The 16,919-nt window shown below is 35.0% G+C and overlaps 1 protein-coding gene across 6 annotated transcripts in view; it reads left to right on the plus strand.

The window, feature by feature from the left end:
- MYLK (myosin light chain kinase) overlaps positions 1-16,919 on the plus strand; it is a 174,322-nt gene that overhangs the window by 146,394 nt on the left and 11,009 nt on the right. For all 6 annotated transcript variants that reach the window (XM_087711787.1, XM_087711791.1, XM_087711793.1 and 3 more), the window contains 6 exons: positions 4,234-4,536; positions 8,273-8,311; positions 8,398-8,491; positions 9,312-9,515; positions 13,323-13,540; positions 14,085-14,208. In XM_087711787.1, coding sequence (XP_087567913.1) covers positions 4,234-4,536; positions 8,273-8,311; positions 8,398-8,491; positions 9,312-9,515; positions 13,323-13,540; positions 14,085-14,208 — 982 coding nt within the window. The remainder of the gene's footprint in view (positions 1-4,233; positions 4,537-8,272; positions 8,312-8,397; positions 8,492-9,311; positions 9,516-13,322; positions 13,541-14,084; positions 14,209-16,919) is intronic.

The raw sequence follows: 16,919 nt of genomic DNA on the forward strand, positions 1-16,919 counted from the left end.
TTTAGTTATGTTCTTTTAATTTTGTCCTTACTTGCTCATTAGAAAAAATTAAAGCACTGTAATTGGTGACCTGGTTGCAGGGAATTAAAACAGTTACATTCTACCCTTAACTTGTGCTGTCAAATTATGAGAAAATTATGTGCAGGTATATATGGCTCCATATATAGCTTTTCAGCATGCATAGAAGTATTTGTGTCCATTTTTAGAAACATTGTGACCCAGAACAAGCTTGCACATGTATAACAAGTACAGGTAGTCTTCAACTCACAACAGTGACCATTTTAAGCATTGGGAAAAAAAGTGAATTATAACCATTTTTCATTCTTATGACTGTTGCAGCATCCCCATGGTCATGTGATCCAAATTCAAAAGCTTGGCAAATTATGTCTCATAATTATGATGGTTGCACTGTTCTGAGGTCATGTAATCACTTTTTCTGACCTTCTGACAAGCAACATCAATAGAGAATGTTGTTGATGCAGCCTAGAACTGCACTAACTTTTTGCCACCTGATTCATATTTAAGTGGTGGTCCACCAAGACTCCTAAATCGCTCTCACAAGCAGTACTGTAGAGCTAGGCACTGCCTGTTCTGCACCTGTGCATTTGGTTTTTCCTACCTAAATGCAAAACCACTGAATTGTATCTTGTTGGATAGTGCCCAATGCTTAAGTGTGTCAAGAGTCTTCTGGAACTTGAATATTGAATGTTAGCAGTTGCTCCCAGCTTGGTGTCATTTGCAAATTTGATGAGCGCCCCTTTGTTTCTCTTATCTAGGTCATATATGAGGATGTTGAAAGATGTTTGGCCTAAGATAGAACCTTGAGATTCTCCACTGCATGCTCTCCTCCATGTAGATGTAGTTCCATTGACAGCCAGACGCTGAATCCGTTTGTTCAGCAAACTGCAAATCCATCAGATGGCTGTATTGTCGATCCCACATTGTTCTATCTTATCAAGAAAAAGGCTGTGGTTTACTTTACCAAATGTGTTACTGAACTCTAAATATATTATATCACCAGCATTTCCTTGATCCACTCATTTAGTCACTTTATCAAATGCTTTTTCAGACTATTCTATGCCTTAATAATAAATGAAACACAAATTTTTGGAGAGAGAAATTTATTCTGCATTTTTTCTTCTCTAATTTATTTCTAATACTGCTGATACTGCACAAAAGATGAAAAGTAATAACATATTGACACTTGAGGATTAAACACTAAAGAACTTCTTAAATAAAAACCCAAACATTACTTGTGAATGCTATTACTGCAACTAATCAGTTCCTACCAAGAAGGAAACAAAACATACATGTTTTTAAATCACAAGGAAGACACCCAGTAATGGGTTTTCACTAACACTACACTATAAATATGACACAATTGTATCAAACATCATAAATCTATTAATCTGCAGTGTTTCCAGCTGCAATGATTTCTTCCATGCCTTAAGAAAACTTTAACATTTATACACAACTAGCTGATAACCTGGTGTTGTCCGGGTATTTATTTATAGGGGGGGAAGAAATGTCCAGACCAAACATAATTTCTAATATTGGATTTTCCCAATTACCAAAGAGAGCCCCCTTGTGGAGTACTGCGAAGTTGTTCACAGTAACAACTCTATTGCTCTGTACAGTAGAAGCCATTTTACGGCAGTATAGTAGAAGCCATTTGAAGACATAATAGGCTGTATTGTAACAGAACACCCCCCCGAGGGGTGTTAGGGTATCTTATCCCCACAATGTTTCTAGAGTGTAAGACATCTGTGTACCAAGTTTGGTTATGCTGGAACATACGTGCGCACGCACACACACACACACACACACACACACACTGCCATTTTTATATATACATATCGATAACACACTTAAGTCCATTCATAAATATCACTTCTTACTGTATATGTATCCAATCTTTTTCTTCCTTTCTAAATAAACATGAACACAATCCATTAATTTTGATATCAATTAATAGCATTTTCCATAGAGCTGCAGCCAAATAAAGATGATGGAAAACAGATTCCATTGAAGTTAGTGGTATTTAAAGTCCATTCATTAAAAATAGAAAATTGCAGCGGTTCTAGTTGATGATTCAGCAAATACAGCATCTTACTTCCCACAGCAGCCCACCAGTTCTTCTGGGAAGCTGGCAAGCACATTAAGAAGACAAAATCTTGTCTTTGTTTCTCTCAACATGTGTTTTCAAGGCATAATGGACTGCCTTTGGTGGTAGCCGTTGTTAGGGTTGTCCTTGCTTACCCTGCCCCATTGCATCCACACCTTATTGACTTCGTCCAACTTTCCCAATATGGGCCATACTTGTACTTCCTTAGTGCACCTATACTTAGTGCACCTATACAAGTAACAGGAAATGTATGCTTCTTTTAAAATGATTTAGTTTTACAGTTATATATGGTGCTAGGTTCAAAATATTAATCTTCACTCTTGGAAATTGAATTTTTATTTTAAATTATGGCTAGCTTTTATTGAAAATCCTTTTTTTAAAAAAGCATATATTTTAATGCCAGAAAGCAACTAGGATAATAATGTATCTGAGCCTTAAATAGTTTGTACAGAAAATTCTTAACCCTAAAATATTTGGAAGTTGGAAAGAAGGGAGCCAAATACAATTAATGCATTGAGTACAAAATATTATCTAGCTTTTGTGGCTACTTCATCTAATACTTATCTAAAACCATTTTAAGTTTGTACTCTAGAAAATAAAGTCTTAACAAATTCAAGGTATTTCAAAGGCCTGCTATAGAGCCAAATCATTAATTTTCAGTACACTGAATTGGTTTTAATAGTATTAATTGTGTTAATATCTGTTCAGCCATCAGAGAAAGAGGGAAAGATTCTTTTATCTCTGGACAAGAAAATGCTTATCTTCATTTTAGGGTGTGGCACTGTGGCAGGGAACCATATATGTGTGCCTGCTGTAAATGTGGGATTTAGTAAAATGTAGCATAGATTATTTTTTTGCATGCAAATATCAGGCCTTGCACAGCCTCACATGAAACACAGACCTTAGTATGCTGATTTGTATCAGCTCAGTATCTTGGCCAAAAATGATTGCCTGGTCCTGGCATGTAGCATAAATTACTACAATGAATAATATTTGAATGACCAAAGACTCTCCTGCTGACAAATCACTTCTGTCTCTTACTGTCTTCTAAATAAGGATGATAAATGAAAAGTAAGGAGTGTTGAGTATAAAATAACATTGTTGAATCCATGATAAGTGCAGGATTACAGAAACCCTCTAGGATTCTTCAAATCTAACAAGTTTGTGTCCAACACTGTATAGGTAAAGTCTTAAAGTGTGGTTTGCTGTCTTGAGAAAAACATTTTTTTCCAAATTTACTTCAAGCTTAGCCATTCCTCTGTATGAGAATAAGAAAGTAGGTTTCCTGTGGAAATGATTGTTTTCGGTTATCATATTGATGTGTCCTTGTTGTGTTCCCTTTTTCATTTTATATTTTACAGTTCTATTTTAATTCTATTCTGTTTATACTTATTTCATTTTTCTCTTTTTATTATTGTAAGTCATCTAGAGTAGCCCCACAGCAAGATAGGCAGCAAATAAATGTAACAAATTATTATTAATAATAATAATAGCAATAGCATAGGATTTGGACTTTTATACTGTTTTACAGTGCTTTACAGCCCTCTCTAAGAGGTTAATAGAGTCAGCATATTGCCCTCAACAATCTGGGTCCTCATTTTACCAACCTTGGAAGGATGGAAGGCTGAGTCAACCTTAAGCCTGGTGAGATTTGAACCACCAAATTGCAGGCAGCTGGCAGTCAGCAGAAATAGCCTGCAGTACTGCACTCTAACCACTGCATGATGATGATGATGATGATGTACTTTTATTCATTAAACATGAAACTCAGTCAACTGAACATTTAAAAATGTATCACAAATATTGACTGGCTGTGATGACTGATACAGGTTGCTGCCAGCATCCTAGGTATCAACCAAGTATCTTCTTAAAATGTTGTTCTACCGGTGTTATTGCAGGAAGCTGCAATTTCTTGATGTACTTTGTAAAATTCTTGGACATGGTGCCAAGTGTCCCGATGACAGTGGGTATCACTGTCACGTGTTTCATCCATAATTGCATAGTTTCGATGGCAAGGTCACAATATTTCATAACTACGTGATGAAGATGATGATGATGATTATTATTATTAACAACACCACATTGCATATACATTTCCCTATCTGCAGATAAGCCTGATCCTCCAGCAGGAACTCCCTGTGTATCTGACGTTCGGAGTTCTTCCCTCACCCTTTCATGGTATGGCTCCTCGTATGATGGCGGAAGTGCGGTGCAATCCTACAGTGTGGAAATATGGGACACAGTAGACAAGAAATGGACAGATCTCACCACTTGCCGCAGCACTTCATACAGTGTCCAAAATCTTCTAGCTGACCGGGAGTACAAATTCAGGGTGCGAGCTGCTAATGTGTATGGGATCAGTGAGCCAAGTCAAGAATCTGAGCTAGTAAAAGTAGGAAAGAAAGAAGAAGGTAAGTCTACCACAAGGGATTATGCTTTGAAATATTTCTGTATCACAGGAATGCTAGTTGCTATAAGTGCATCCAATCCCTTTACACAAAATGAGAAAGTGAGGGTGGGTTATGTGAACACACATGAAAGCCCTCTGGAAGAGCATCCCCCATGTCTCCACCCTACAATTGATTGGTAATTCTTTTGAAAATCTGACTTTGTTCCCAGCTTGGGGTTAGAGTGGTTGTTGATGTTCTGGTTTTGATTTTTTTGATGAGGTATGGTTCCCCCCCCCCCCCCCCAGAAGTATGAAGTTTTTTTTCCTTCATTTTATTGTTTCTTGCTTTTGAGATATAAGCTGCCCAGAATCACTTGGAAGTCGTGTAGCTTCTAAATCCGATAAAATTATGCAATGGAGGTTTTATCTATTTGACCCAGTTAGTTGCAAGATCCAAACGTTTTGGTTTGATAATGAATAGTGGTACTTGGAAATGAATGTTATTGTCTTGGGAAAGATATGTTTGCTTTAGTCTTATGAATTATAGTTGAATCATTGCTGCTATCTTTCTACTTTAAATTCAGCAAAGTGAAAGCTTTGCTGTTAGAGTGCAAAAATTCAGTTCATCACTTTCTTTCTGGTAATTCATCATTTAAACATTAGTCTGGCTATGAGTTATTAGATAGCTTGGTGTAAGTAAACCATACTTAAGTAGTAGGTTATATCATTTTCCCTTTTCTATTTAGCGAAGACAAATCAGAGTTTTATGGAGCAGTTGCCCATAAGGCATTCTATAATAGCACACCACTCTTCCTTGCAACTTGAGTTCCCATCTCCAAAATGCTGTTATGAATTACTTTGCAGGTCTGTTATATGGTAACTGAAATAATAAGCATAAAGTATTTTAAGTTATTAAGGGAAAGGAGTGTATACATCTATCAAAAAAGACTGCTTTGTGATCTTGGGATGGAGGGAGACTTATGAATTGCAGTACAGTATTTTTAGATTATCATGACCAGGATGTGGTACAGACTGTGCCATTTCCTTATATGTACATCAACAATGAATTGACAGATAATAGCTGTTTTTGAGAGCAAGGTATTGCAGTTTAGTTGAAAATACAATTCTGTATATGAAGACTGGCTCTCCAGAACTGGAAAACAGATTATTTTTTAAAAGACTATTTATTTAGAAAACAATCTAGCACAGGACAGAGGAAACAAACAATCATAAAATGTTTTTGCTTCTTTGTTTATTATAAATAATACTCCTGCTTACCCAGTCAGTATATGATAAAGTTAGAATAAAACCATCAAACATTGGAGCAAAAAGCCTCATGTACTAAAAGGAGAAAGTTTCATTAAAATTAGTGACAAACGACACAACTTCTTAAGCCCAACAGGATTTTACTGTCTAAAGTGAACAGAACAAAGAATATTTCCAGAGCTTATATTCCACAGCAGGTACCTAGCTTTTAGAACCATTTGATTGGTTCATAGGATTACGGTAGCTCCTTTAATCCTTTACCTATGTAAGATTACATTGTAATGTGCAGCAAAACAAAAATTAACAATGAAGGGGAAGGATCATTGAAAACATGAAGAAAAAACTTCTGATCTAACAGACATTTCATTATGAAGTTCCTCACCAATTGCACATTGAAAATGTCAATCCTATGCCAAAAAATATTTTTGGCAGAAGAAACTTTTGATTCAGGTTTCATCTTTTCCAAAAAATTTCAATCATACCCAAATGCATTTATGATTGATACTGTATAACTTGCTGGATAAAGATAATACAACCCCCAAATAGTATCTTAACTTTCCTCAGCCTGTTTTGGACAGCAATTTCTAAAAATCCCAACCAGCAAAGCCCCATTTGTAGGTTGACTATTATAATCCAACATATCTGAAGAGTTCCAGAAAGCCAGGTTTAAGCACTTGAAATAACAAGTTGTTTTGTTTTTAGAGAAAAATTTTTAAAAGGTACACCACACCATATATTTTTTTACATTGTCCCTAAAGAATGGACAACGTTTCAGTGTCCGTTTTCCTTTTTAAGATGCCCTCTTTATAGATTTCAGTCGAAATAAGAGTTCATACTATTATTTTAGAGTAAAACATTGCTGCAATTTATATATTTGTAGGATTCTTTCACTTTTGATCACTCAGGATTTCACTAAAGGTGTCTCAATGAAATTCTTATTTATTATATAATCACACTGTCAAGAATGTGTTCCCTTCAAGAAAACAAGCAATGGAAAACAACTGTTTTAAGCAACGGTCCATATAGAAGAAAGATTCTTCTGTGCTGCAACTTCCCCACAACCCTGTCTGTGGGGGAAAAAACATTGTGAACTTTTTAAGTTATAAAAGGAAATATAATAAATGTGATTATACTTTGTATGCAAGCCTGAGGCATGTGTTTAATCTGAATCCAGGCTTCTTTGGAGGCCATGCATTATAGCTCTGCTTCAGCACAACAATCTGTAAGGAAATAAAATAAACATTCAGATAGAAAATACAAGTTTTATTTAGAATTTATTACATTTGAACATTGAGAAGATACTGATTGCATAGCATTTACTAGTTTCTGGTTCAAAAGTGTGAGTAAGACCCCAGGTACACTGCCAGCTATATGCAAATGGCATGAAAATTGATCACACCTGGCAATAAAAGAAGTTTTGGAGCAGTGGAGGGGCTTCAGAAGTTCTCTACATCAAGGCTCTCCAACCTTGGCAACTTTAAGACTTGTGAACTTCAACTCCCAGAGTTCCTCAGCCAGCAGAGGAACTCTGGGAAATGAAGTCCACAAGTCTTAAAGTTGCCAAGGTTGGAGACCCAGCTCTACATGATTTTATATTTATAACATTTAGTAAAATAAATACCAAATATTAATTTATAAACTCATAAAATATTTTGGAAAGCTTGTTTTTGGTCTCTGTAGTTCCACAAGATACTGTCTTAAGCTAGATCAGATAATTATTGTCTGCTCTGACTGACCCAAACAGGAGTTTTCTCATGAATAGCCATCTGATCCTCATAACTGGTGATTGCTAACCTGAAACCCGCTGCATACATATCAGATACTATTCTATCACTGTGCTGTAGCTCTTTCCCATAAATGGTATCTTAAGAGATATAAATAGGAGAGTTGCAATAATGAAGCTAAATTTTTAAAACAAATACCATATGCAAAAGTGCTTATAGAAAGTTAATCCAAAAGCTTTCTTCTTAAAAAAAAGTAAACAAATAATATGTTGCTAGTAAAACCGCTATATTAATGTCTCTGCTTGGAGTGAAGGAATAATATATGGAAAAGGATATACCTTGCATTATCTTTTTTAAATTTTTTGGTAAAACAACATAAATTTATAAGAAGGAAAACTCAGTTTGGGAACCTATTTGCAAAGGCTATATTGGTAGAAAAAATATCAAGCATATAAATCCGATGTACTCAAATAAAATTCAGATTATATTGCCAACAATAGCCAGGAGTTTGGTGTTCCCATTAAATCATCAAGAGCTAAAACGTTTCCTTTCAGTATTTCCAGCATCTTGGCAACCATGAAAATGTTCATGAGTTGGTCATTGGGCAGATCACAGTACATAGGAAAGCAGTTCAACAATATTGTGTACCTCCAAACTTTAGAAAGAGTTCCGTGTGCATAACTGCCTTATTCCAGAAAGGAGTCACAACAAGCTGGATCATGACTGTTAAGAGGCATATACATATATATGTGTGTGTGTTTTCTTTAGGCCCTAAAGAAGAAGAAGAAGCTGAAGGATCTGATGATGGTAAGATCTTAATTATTGCAAAATATGGGATTTATAGTATATAAGAGATTTTTTTAATAACTAAATATTTTTGTACTGAATTGTAGAAGAGAAAGAAACAGAATTTGATTATCGGACAGTATCTATCAATACAGACCAAAAAGTTTCAGAATTCTACGATGTTGAAGAAAGATTGGGATCGTAAGTATAACAATATGTTTCCCCTTTTTACTGAAAAAGTACATTAAAGAGAATGTATAAACAGCTGTTGTGAAAAACTGTTCATCATTCATAGAGAAAGGTAAAGATTTAGTAGATCCAATGAATCTCCTTGGTGGGCATCCATTCACATTCTCATACGCATCTTATTGTTGAAGTCTAATCCAGTTTATCAGATTTGCAACTCCATTCTTTCTGGAAAGTCAATTCTCTGTAGAAGGGCAAAGCTGCTAGATTCCAAAATCATGCTAGAGAAGTTAACAAAGAAATTATTTAGGATTCCTCTCTTCTAGTTTACTCAGAATGTTCAATGATGCAAAGGACTTTCCGTCCTGTTTCTCCACATCTTTTGTAATTGAGAAATTTCCTACATATTCAAATTACATTTTAATCCTTTTATTACTGGATTAATTACTGTGTTGCTTAACAAAAAAGCCTATGCTTTGCACATTAAAGACTCCAAACTCAATACTTGGTGTTCTAATTTTAAGATATCTGGTATCAAGTATTGCAAGGGCATGGAGAGCTATTGCTAGTCACTGCAGAAAAAAAAGTGTGCTATATAGGCAAGTTCAAAAAAACCAGAGCTGTTGTAGGGCAGTTTCCACATTCCGATAACTCTTGCCTTTTCATGTCTGTGCCTGTGAATCCAAGCATGCTGGTTCTGGCTAAGTACCTGTCAGCCAAGCATAAGAATCACATTAATCATCTTAAACCCTAGAATCTAGGTTATCCAGAAAGCATGTTTTCCTATGTTACATATTTTCATTTCATTGGGATTCTTCTTTTCTATATTTTTCAGAGGGAAATTTGGACAGGTTTTCCGACTTGTTGAGAAAAAAAATGGAAAAGTTTGGGCAGGAAAATTTTTTAAAGCATATTTAGCTAAGGATAAAGAAAACATAAGGCAAGAGATCAGCATAATGAACTGTCTGCACCATCCAAAACTTGTCCAATTGGTAGATGCTTTTGAAGAGAAAGCTAACATTGTCATGGTATTGGAAATGTAAGTATAAAGTTGACTGTAGTAGAAATAATATCAGTGTCAATGTTTTTATCATCTTTATTTTCTTACCTAACAAGACTGAACTTGTTTATTATTTTTTTAAATGACATATTTCCCCTTAGTTCTTCCTGTGACCCAAAGCAGACTAATAGTAATAGTAAGCTGCTGTTTTACATTGGAACAGTACAGTCACTCTCTGCCTTCTCAACTTTGAGTGCAGTAATTGCTTTAAGTAACATCTTTCAATTCAGAATACTTCATTCAGCTCTACAAAACACAATAGTCCACTGTTTTTAAACAATTAAATATTATTTCCCTTTAAATATACTGTCTGCTGTCGTATCTAAGATGTTTTTACAATATGAGCATTTTCATGGTTTGCAGGCTTATGGGGGAATGAACTCATTGAACAAAATGAGGCAACTTCTGTGAAGAATGAATTGCATTAAATTGTATATTCCTGTTTTATCTTTCAATCTAGTATTTCCCAGAAATAAAAAGAACGACCCTGCAAATGAAAGCTCTTAAAATAGCATTTCAAGCTTGTTTATCCCATCATAATTCGAGGTCATCTAAGATTATATGAATCTAGCCAGTTTTTAATGCATTTCCTCCCCACCTTTAATGTGAGAATTATGTTCTGGCTTTAGAAATCAGGGGACAGAAGAATGCTAATAATTCCATGCACAATCCAGCTTTATCAAGCCTGAAAATCTCCTGGTTTTATTTTGACTTTTAAAGCATTATGGTCTAAGTGATAATGACATGGTATCTTAAAAGAGTTCAAAAACCTGGAAAAATGTTTTAGCAGTCTTTTTGAACAAATAGTATCCTTCAGTTCCTTTGCATCCACTCCTTATTTAGTGACCGAGCTCTGTTTTAACTGTCATTGAGCAAAATAGTCATTAAGTGATACACACACACACAGACACAAACAGAGAGACAAGAGACAGAGAGATGCTGCAAAGATCATTGGTCTCATTCAAATTAAGTTCTCATACAACTATGCCAATGTTACTTTCATTCTAGAATGCATTTTTGTCAGACACACATTGATCAGATAATGAAATTTTTTTATGGTTGCAATATTTGCAAATGTGTGCTAAACAAAGAGTGGGTGTATTGTAATTGCAGGAATCATTCCACTAGATCTGTTATTAATATTAGGTCATATTTGCCTTACTGGTTTAGTGATTCAAGACCATGGGAAATAAATAGCATGATTTTTATGAGCCAAAATTTCTTCTGTTATTTTTTTTAATTGAAGGATTTAATAGATCCCATTAAAGCAACCCTCTAACATCCTTCTGTATTGCACAGATTTGTACCTGATAATTTTTTTTTCAGAGTTTTACTCTTCAGCCTTCTGGATTCAGTTTCAAGTGTCTCTAGTTAAACCTGCCATACTTCAGTCAAATAGTATTATCCAGTACTTGTCCAAAAATCTTCCGTTTATCTCTTGATCGGTTGTTTAAGGCTCTGTTATCTGGGTAGAGAAGATGGATGAGAATATCACTTGAGTACTATTGTTCTGAACTTCCTCAAATCTTCATAGTCCATTATGTTATAATTATAACTGCTCTTGGCATCATCACTTGTCTCCACTTGGACTAGCAGAAAGGGATAACTATCAGTACCTCTTTGAGATTTATCTGTCATATCCATGATCAGATACTTAATGGTTCCAACTGATATAAGTTTGTTTTCTTGGAGAATCGGTCACCAGTTACCTTGTTTCTTCACCTTCTTACAAAGCTGCATCTTCTGGGATCCACCTTCTATCTCTTGTTTAGCAGTATGATTTCCCCCCCCCCCCATTTTTGCAAACTCAGAACCTATTTTTATTGTGGGGATCTGAAAGCAGCTTCTAAATTCTTGCAATGCTGAGTATCTTCTTTAACCATTATCCATAGTAGTCATTTTCATCTGCTTAGTTTGCTGTGCTCAACTGTCTTAAGTAGAATAGCTTTCTTTGCCATCCATTGTAGCACATTCTTTGTTTGATCAAATGAGTCTTCATCTTTTCTTATGATCTGAAATTGTCCACTTATTACTCAAATCTTCATAGTTTTTCTTCAGACACCACTTGATGCAACTAAATTCTGGGTTGTGTTCGGGCAGGAGCACAAATACCACAAGTAGTTCAGAGTAGGACTTCAAAATGTCTTTGCTTCTGTTACCTAAAGCATAACCAATACAAAGTCTTACATTAGTGACTACCAAATTTCTTGTTCAATTGCTGTCAGCTTCTTTGAATATTTTATAAATAGAGAGGAGTGATAAATATTGAATAAATAAATAAAGTGTAAACAGTACTTAGCTAGATTCATTAACTCTTCCTTTTTGTGAAAGTCATTTGCAGATCCAAGCTTTCACTGCTGCTGTTTTGTTTTAAATTCAACACCATATGTGAGGGGAAATGTTTTTCCTGTCTCAATAGAAGTCTAACATCATTCCTTTTACTAAAAACCACTAAAATGACATTACTATATGTCTGTAACTGATCCTACAGAATGAAACACCCTTGACAAGAATTATATGTCAGCAGTTCAGTGAATATGTAGGTTGTGCTGTTACATTAAGATTCTTATCTGTAAGTGTATCAAATGCTGAGTGATGTATGAGTAATTTATATATTTGGGTTATACCTTTTTCTGAGACCATTATTTAAAAATGATTTTTTTTATCAGTATTGATGGAGAGTTTCTGAATTTTGGGGAAACTGTTTTTCTGTTATGCTCTTGTTCCAGAATGTTAAAACAATATATATTGTGAAACATCAAATCAGTGAGGTTCAGAGTATGTGAATAGGTTTGCAATAAAGCATTTCCATTTAATAAAGCATATTTTCACCATTTGTACTCAAATGTAATCCATTTAAACATGGATCTTTTCTTAAGATGGTTACATAAATACTAGTTCCCAAGATATACTACTGTTTTAATTCATTTTTAATGTTTATTGGTATTTTTATCTCTACAAGTTTTATCCAAACATGTGGTGTTCTTTTTAAAAATGTATTTAAAATCATATTGGGTAATATGAACAAAATGAAATCTAAACGTTAGCAGCAGAGGTGGATTGCTACCAGTTCGGCCTGCTTCGGCCAAGTAGGTAGTAACTCGGCCTGCCACACCCCCGAACCAGTTCTATTGTCAGCAGTGCCATCTTGTTTTAGGTTCTGCACATGCAAAAAATTTTGCGTGCCGAACCCACCCCTGATTAGAAGTATGAATTCCTGAAGAGACCACAGTACTCTTTCACTATTGCAATGTGTTCCAATATCTAAGGGGCTATCGGAAAGAAGAGAAGTTCAACTTAGTCTCCAAAGCATCTGAAGGCAAGACAAGAAGCAGTGGATGGAAATGAATCAAGGAAAGAACCAACCTAGAACTAAGGAGAAATTTTCTGACAGAATAATTAATCAATGAAATGACTTGCCTCCAGATGTTGTGGGTGCTCCAATACTGGATGTTTTAAAGAAGAGATTAGACAGCATTTGTCTGAAATGGTATAGGGTTTCTTGCCGGAGGAGCGGGTTGAACTAGAAGACCTCCAAAGTCACTTCCAACTCTATTATTCTTCAAAATAGAAAGTGTTACTTTGTCTTGCATTGACAGAGTTTGAGATGTTCAAAAAGTTGAATGTTGGGAGAAAGGAATGCTTGTGCATGGATATATTACATTGTTCCTATTCCCCATCCCATCTTAGTCCTCCAGAATAATCAGATTTAGGTGATCTGACTTTCCTTCATGTAAAGTATGTGTTTTCCATGCAGTCTGTTTTCTCTTTGCTATATTGCTTTAGTGTTTCTGGAGGAGAGCTCTTTGAAAGAATCATTGATGAGGACTTTGAACTGACAGAGAGGGAATGCATTAAATACATGAAACAGATCTCAGAAGGCGTACAATTCATTCATAAACAAGGCATTGTACATTTGGACTTGAAACCTGAAAATATTATGTGTGTCAACAAAATTGGTACAAGAATCAAGCTGATTGATTTTGGACTTGCACGAAGATTAGGTAAAGTTTCTAAGTTATCTTAAAAACTGTCAGGAACAGTGTTTTTTTATAATGGATAGTAATTGTAATCACTATTTGGTACTTGGAACCACTATTTAATTGAAAATTGCCTTGTCCCACACAGTATTTTTCTCCAGAGAGTAAGTCATCTGTGTACCAAGTTTGGTTGAAATTGCTCGAGGCATTCCAGAGTTAGATATATTTACGCACTCATACTCACACGCTGTGCACATATAATGGATTAGAAGCATTTTGTATAGGGAAGGGGAGGGCATGCAGGGAAAGAGGGAAGGAATATTTACTTGACTTTCCAGTCTCCATATAAAACTGTTCAGCAGTAGAGGGATGTATGGATTAATGTTGTAAATTTGGATAATCAGCCAAGGTTTCCGTTCCTCATTGCCTTTATATTCTACCTAGACTGCCTTAAAATTATTTTTCTATGTTAATTATGAAACTTGGGGAGAATTTGCTTAACTTCAGAGAGCAACTTCAGAGACACTATATTGAACAGACAACATTTTAACCTTCTCTGTAACCTTAGAAAATGCAGGTTCTCTGAAGGTCCTTTTTGGAACACCAGAATTTGTGGCTCCAGAAGTTATAAATTATGAACCTATTGGCTATGCTACTGACATGTGGAGCATAGGAGTCATCTGCTACATCTTGTAAGTAATCAATTGATTCAGACATTTAAAATACCACATTCTCTTTGCTTACATTCTAGAGCCTTACTTTCTGAAAACATATTAATCTAAACATATCCATATACAGCAGAACTGTTTTATTTGAGATTATTTCCCCTTAAATGTACATTCATGCTCTTTAAACACAAAAATATAAGAACTGAATTAGATCAGTTTTGTAAGTACGTTAATGTCCTTTGAAGACTTAAGGAAGGATATATGTTGTTATCCTAGTCATAATATGTAAATTATTCCAGTTAGTCTTAATTAAACTTCACAGTTGCCTCAAACTACTTTTAAACTAAATCTGAATCCTTTTGACTTCAAGGATACAAAAGTATTTCATTTAACCACTGTGAGATTGCTGAGAAATAATACAATAGACAATAGAAATAATTACCCTTCCATACACAAACATATTTTGTTCATTCTCATGTACTATGAGAATGCCTCTTTCCTTATTCACAATTTCATATTTAAAAATTTAATTCTTCCTTTAGAGTTTTCCTTTTGTTACATCATTATCTGCAAAGCAGTTCCTTAAGCTGAATGTATGAGAACATGGGGGTATAAAATTTATATTTTGTTATTAAATCACAGCAGGATATTAGCTATTTTCATTTATGCGTTTATTAAAGAGCCAGTTTGACTTAGTGATGAAGGTGCTGGTCTAGAAACCAGGAGACCATGAGTTTTAGGCTTTCCTTAGGCTTGAAAGTCAACCAACTTAGGGTCAGTGTCTCTTTCTCTCCCTCCTTCTCCCTCCCTCCCTCCCCCCCCCCACTCTCTGTCTCTTTCCAACCCACTTCACAGGCTTGTTGTTGTAGGGAAAATAGGAGGAGGAAAGAGTATTCAGTATGAGATGGATAGATAGATGGATGAAAGGATAGATAAATGAAAGGATATACACACACTCACACACTGTTTTATTGGTATATTATTTTGTTTTCTCATATTTCTATATGTTGAAGTACTGTATATATTTATATTTCATAGCACATTTTATCATTTTTCCAATAAATGAAATGCTTCCATTTACTTGTTTCTGGACTCTGTTTCTGTTTCTGTTAATTTTAAACTATTTTTCTGCCTTTTGCTTTCATTTGTTTCACACTCTCCTCATGTTTATTTTAGCACTTAGTAGGCATTAAAGTGCTGTTATTCTTGTAGAATAATATTTAGCAAATACTTTGTTCTAATTTTACTCTTTAAATGTGCTTTGCAATACTTTTTATACCTATATATAATTATTTTTTCTGGTTTCTTCATAATTACCTGTGCTTTAGTTTTTTTTTCTACTGTCCCTATGTTTGAATTTTTGCATTAGATGTCACATTGGTGTCTTGCAGGGTACTAAGCTTTGGCTGCACTAATATAGATTCCAATAGATGGCAGTATACAATATAGAAACATCTGCTTCTGCCACCTAGTGGTTGAATGGATTTTTGCAGCCCAGATCTAATAACCATAGTTTCTTAGCATTGTTTATTTATGATTAAGGTAAATTCCAAGCAATACTCAGAATAGTGGATTAAATTTTCTTCTATACTTTCCTTACTGCTTTTCAATTTAGAGATTCGTTGTAAATTCCAATCATTAAAGTCTTGCAATTATATAATTTTTTGAGACTCAGGACAAGATTAATAATCTTCTTTCATCAATACTTCTTTTAGAGCCAGTTGTTAAGTTTGCAAAGTAATTGAAACTTGAGACATGTGTTTCCACTTAAATGACACATCCATTCTATTCCCAATGCCCTTGAACAGAGATGGACCTCTTTTCCTCAGGGTCTTGATAAAACTTATAAACATATTACTTTACCCTCCCAATTTTGGGGGGACTGGCCTTGTTATGAAAAAGGAAGAAATAATTTCCTTCCTGGAGCCAGTGAAATCCTATTAAAAACCTTTCTAAAATGTAGATCCTAGTCAGGAAAATGAAATGACCTTTCATTAAATAATTAAAATGATGAAACCAATACTAGTTTTCAACATCCAGAGGAACTTTTTTCCATAAAACCCTGCATTGGAAAACAATTGTGCATTTTCTAGCAGAAAAATCGCATCTAGATGTTTCTTTAGCACGTAATGAGCCATTATATACTTTTTCGTATGAACAATGGCTTATCCTTTAGTGAAGCTTTACACTTAAAAAAAACCTATGAGCGTAAGGATAAAACATAATGAAGCAAATGTTATTGGTCAGCCAATAGGCAAGGGAGGTCAAAGAAGTAAAACTGCATTACTCTATTTCAGTTGGGAAAAATCCAGAGTTCAAACAGTGTGGTTACATATAAATACTAATTTTTCCATGTCCTTTATGTTGTGCAAGTTTATGGAAGGAAAGACAAATGATTTCTTAAAACATAAGAGAAGTGATAAGGGTAATGGATTGTAAATACATTACTCTTGGGGCACAAATAGGCTGATTCCCCCAACCAGCAGTATTTCTTGGTAAATAAGAGTAGTGTAATTTTCAATTTGCACTGAGCTAATACAACCTTCCTGTCCTCTACCATCCTCTGGAGTCCATTTAAGCTCACGCCTACTGCTTCAGTGTCTCCATCCAGCAACCTCATTCTCTGTCATCCTGTTCTTCTTTTGCCCTCCATCTTAGGTCTCGAGTTTCTCTGTAAGCCATCTTGGAGGAGCTGGTAGTCAGTCTCAGATAGTATAAATGAGAATAAGGGTTAA

The sequence above is a fragment of the Thamnophis sirtalis genome, unplaced genomic scaffold, assembly GCF_051295495.1.
Source record: "Thamnophis sirtalis isolate CommonGarterSnake01/CBP01778 unplaced genomic scaffold, rThaSir2_p1.2 scaffold_1, whole genome shotgun sequence".
Lineage (NCBI taxonomy): Eukaryota > Metazoa > Chordata > Lepidosauria > Squamata > Natricidae > Thamnophis > Thamnophis sirtalis.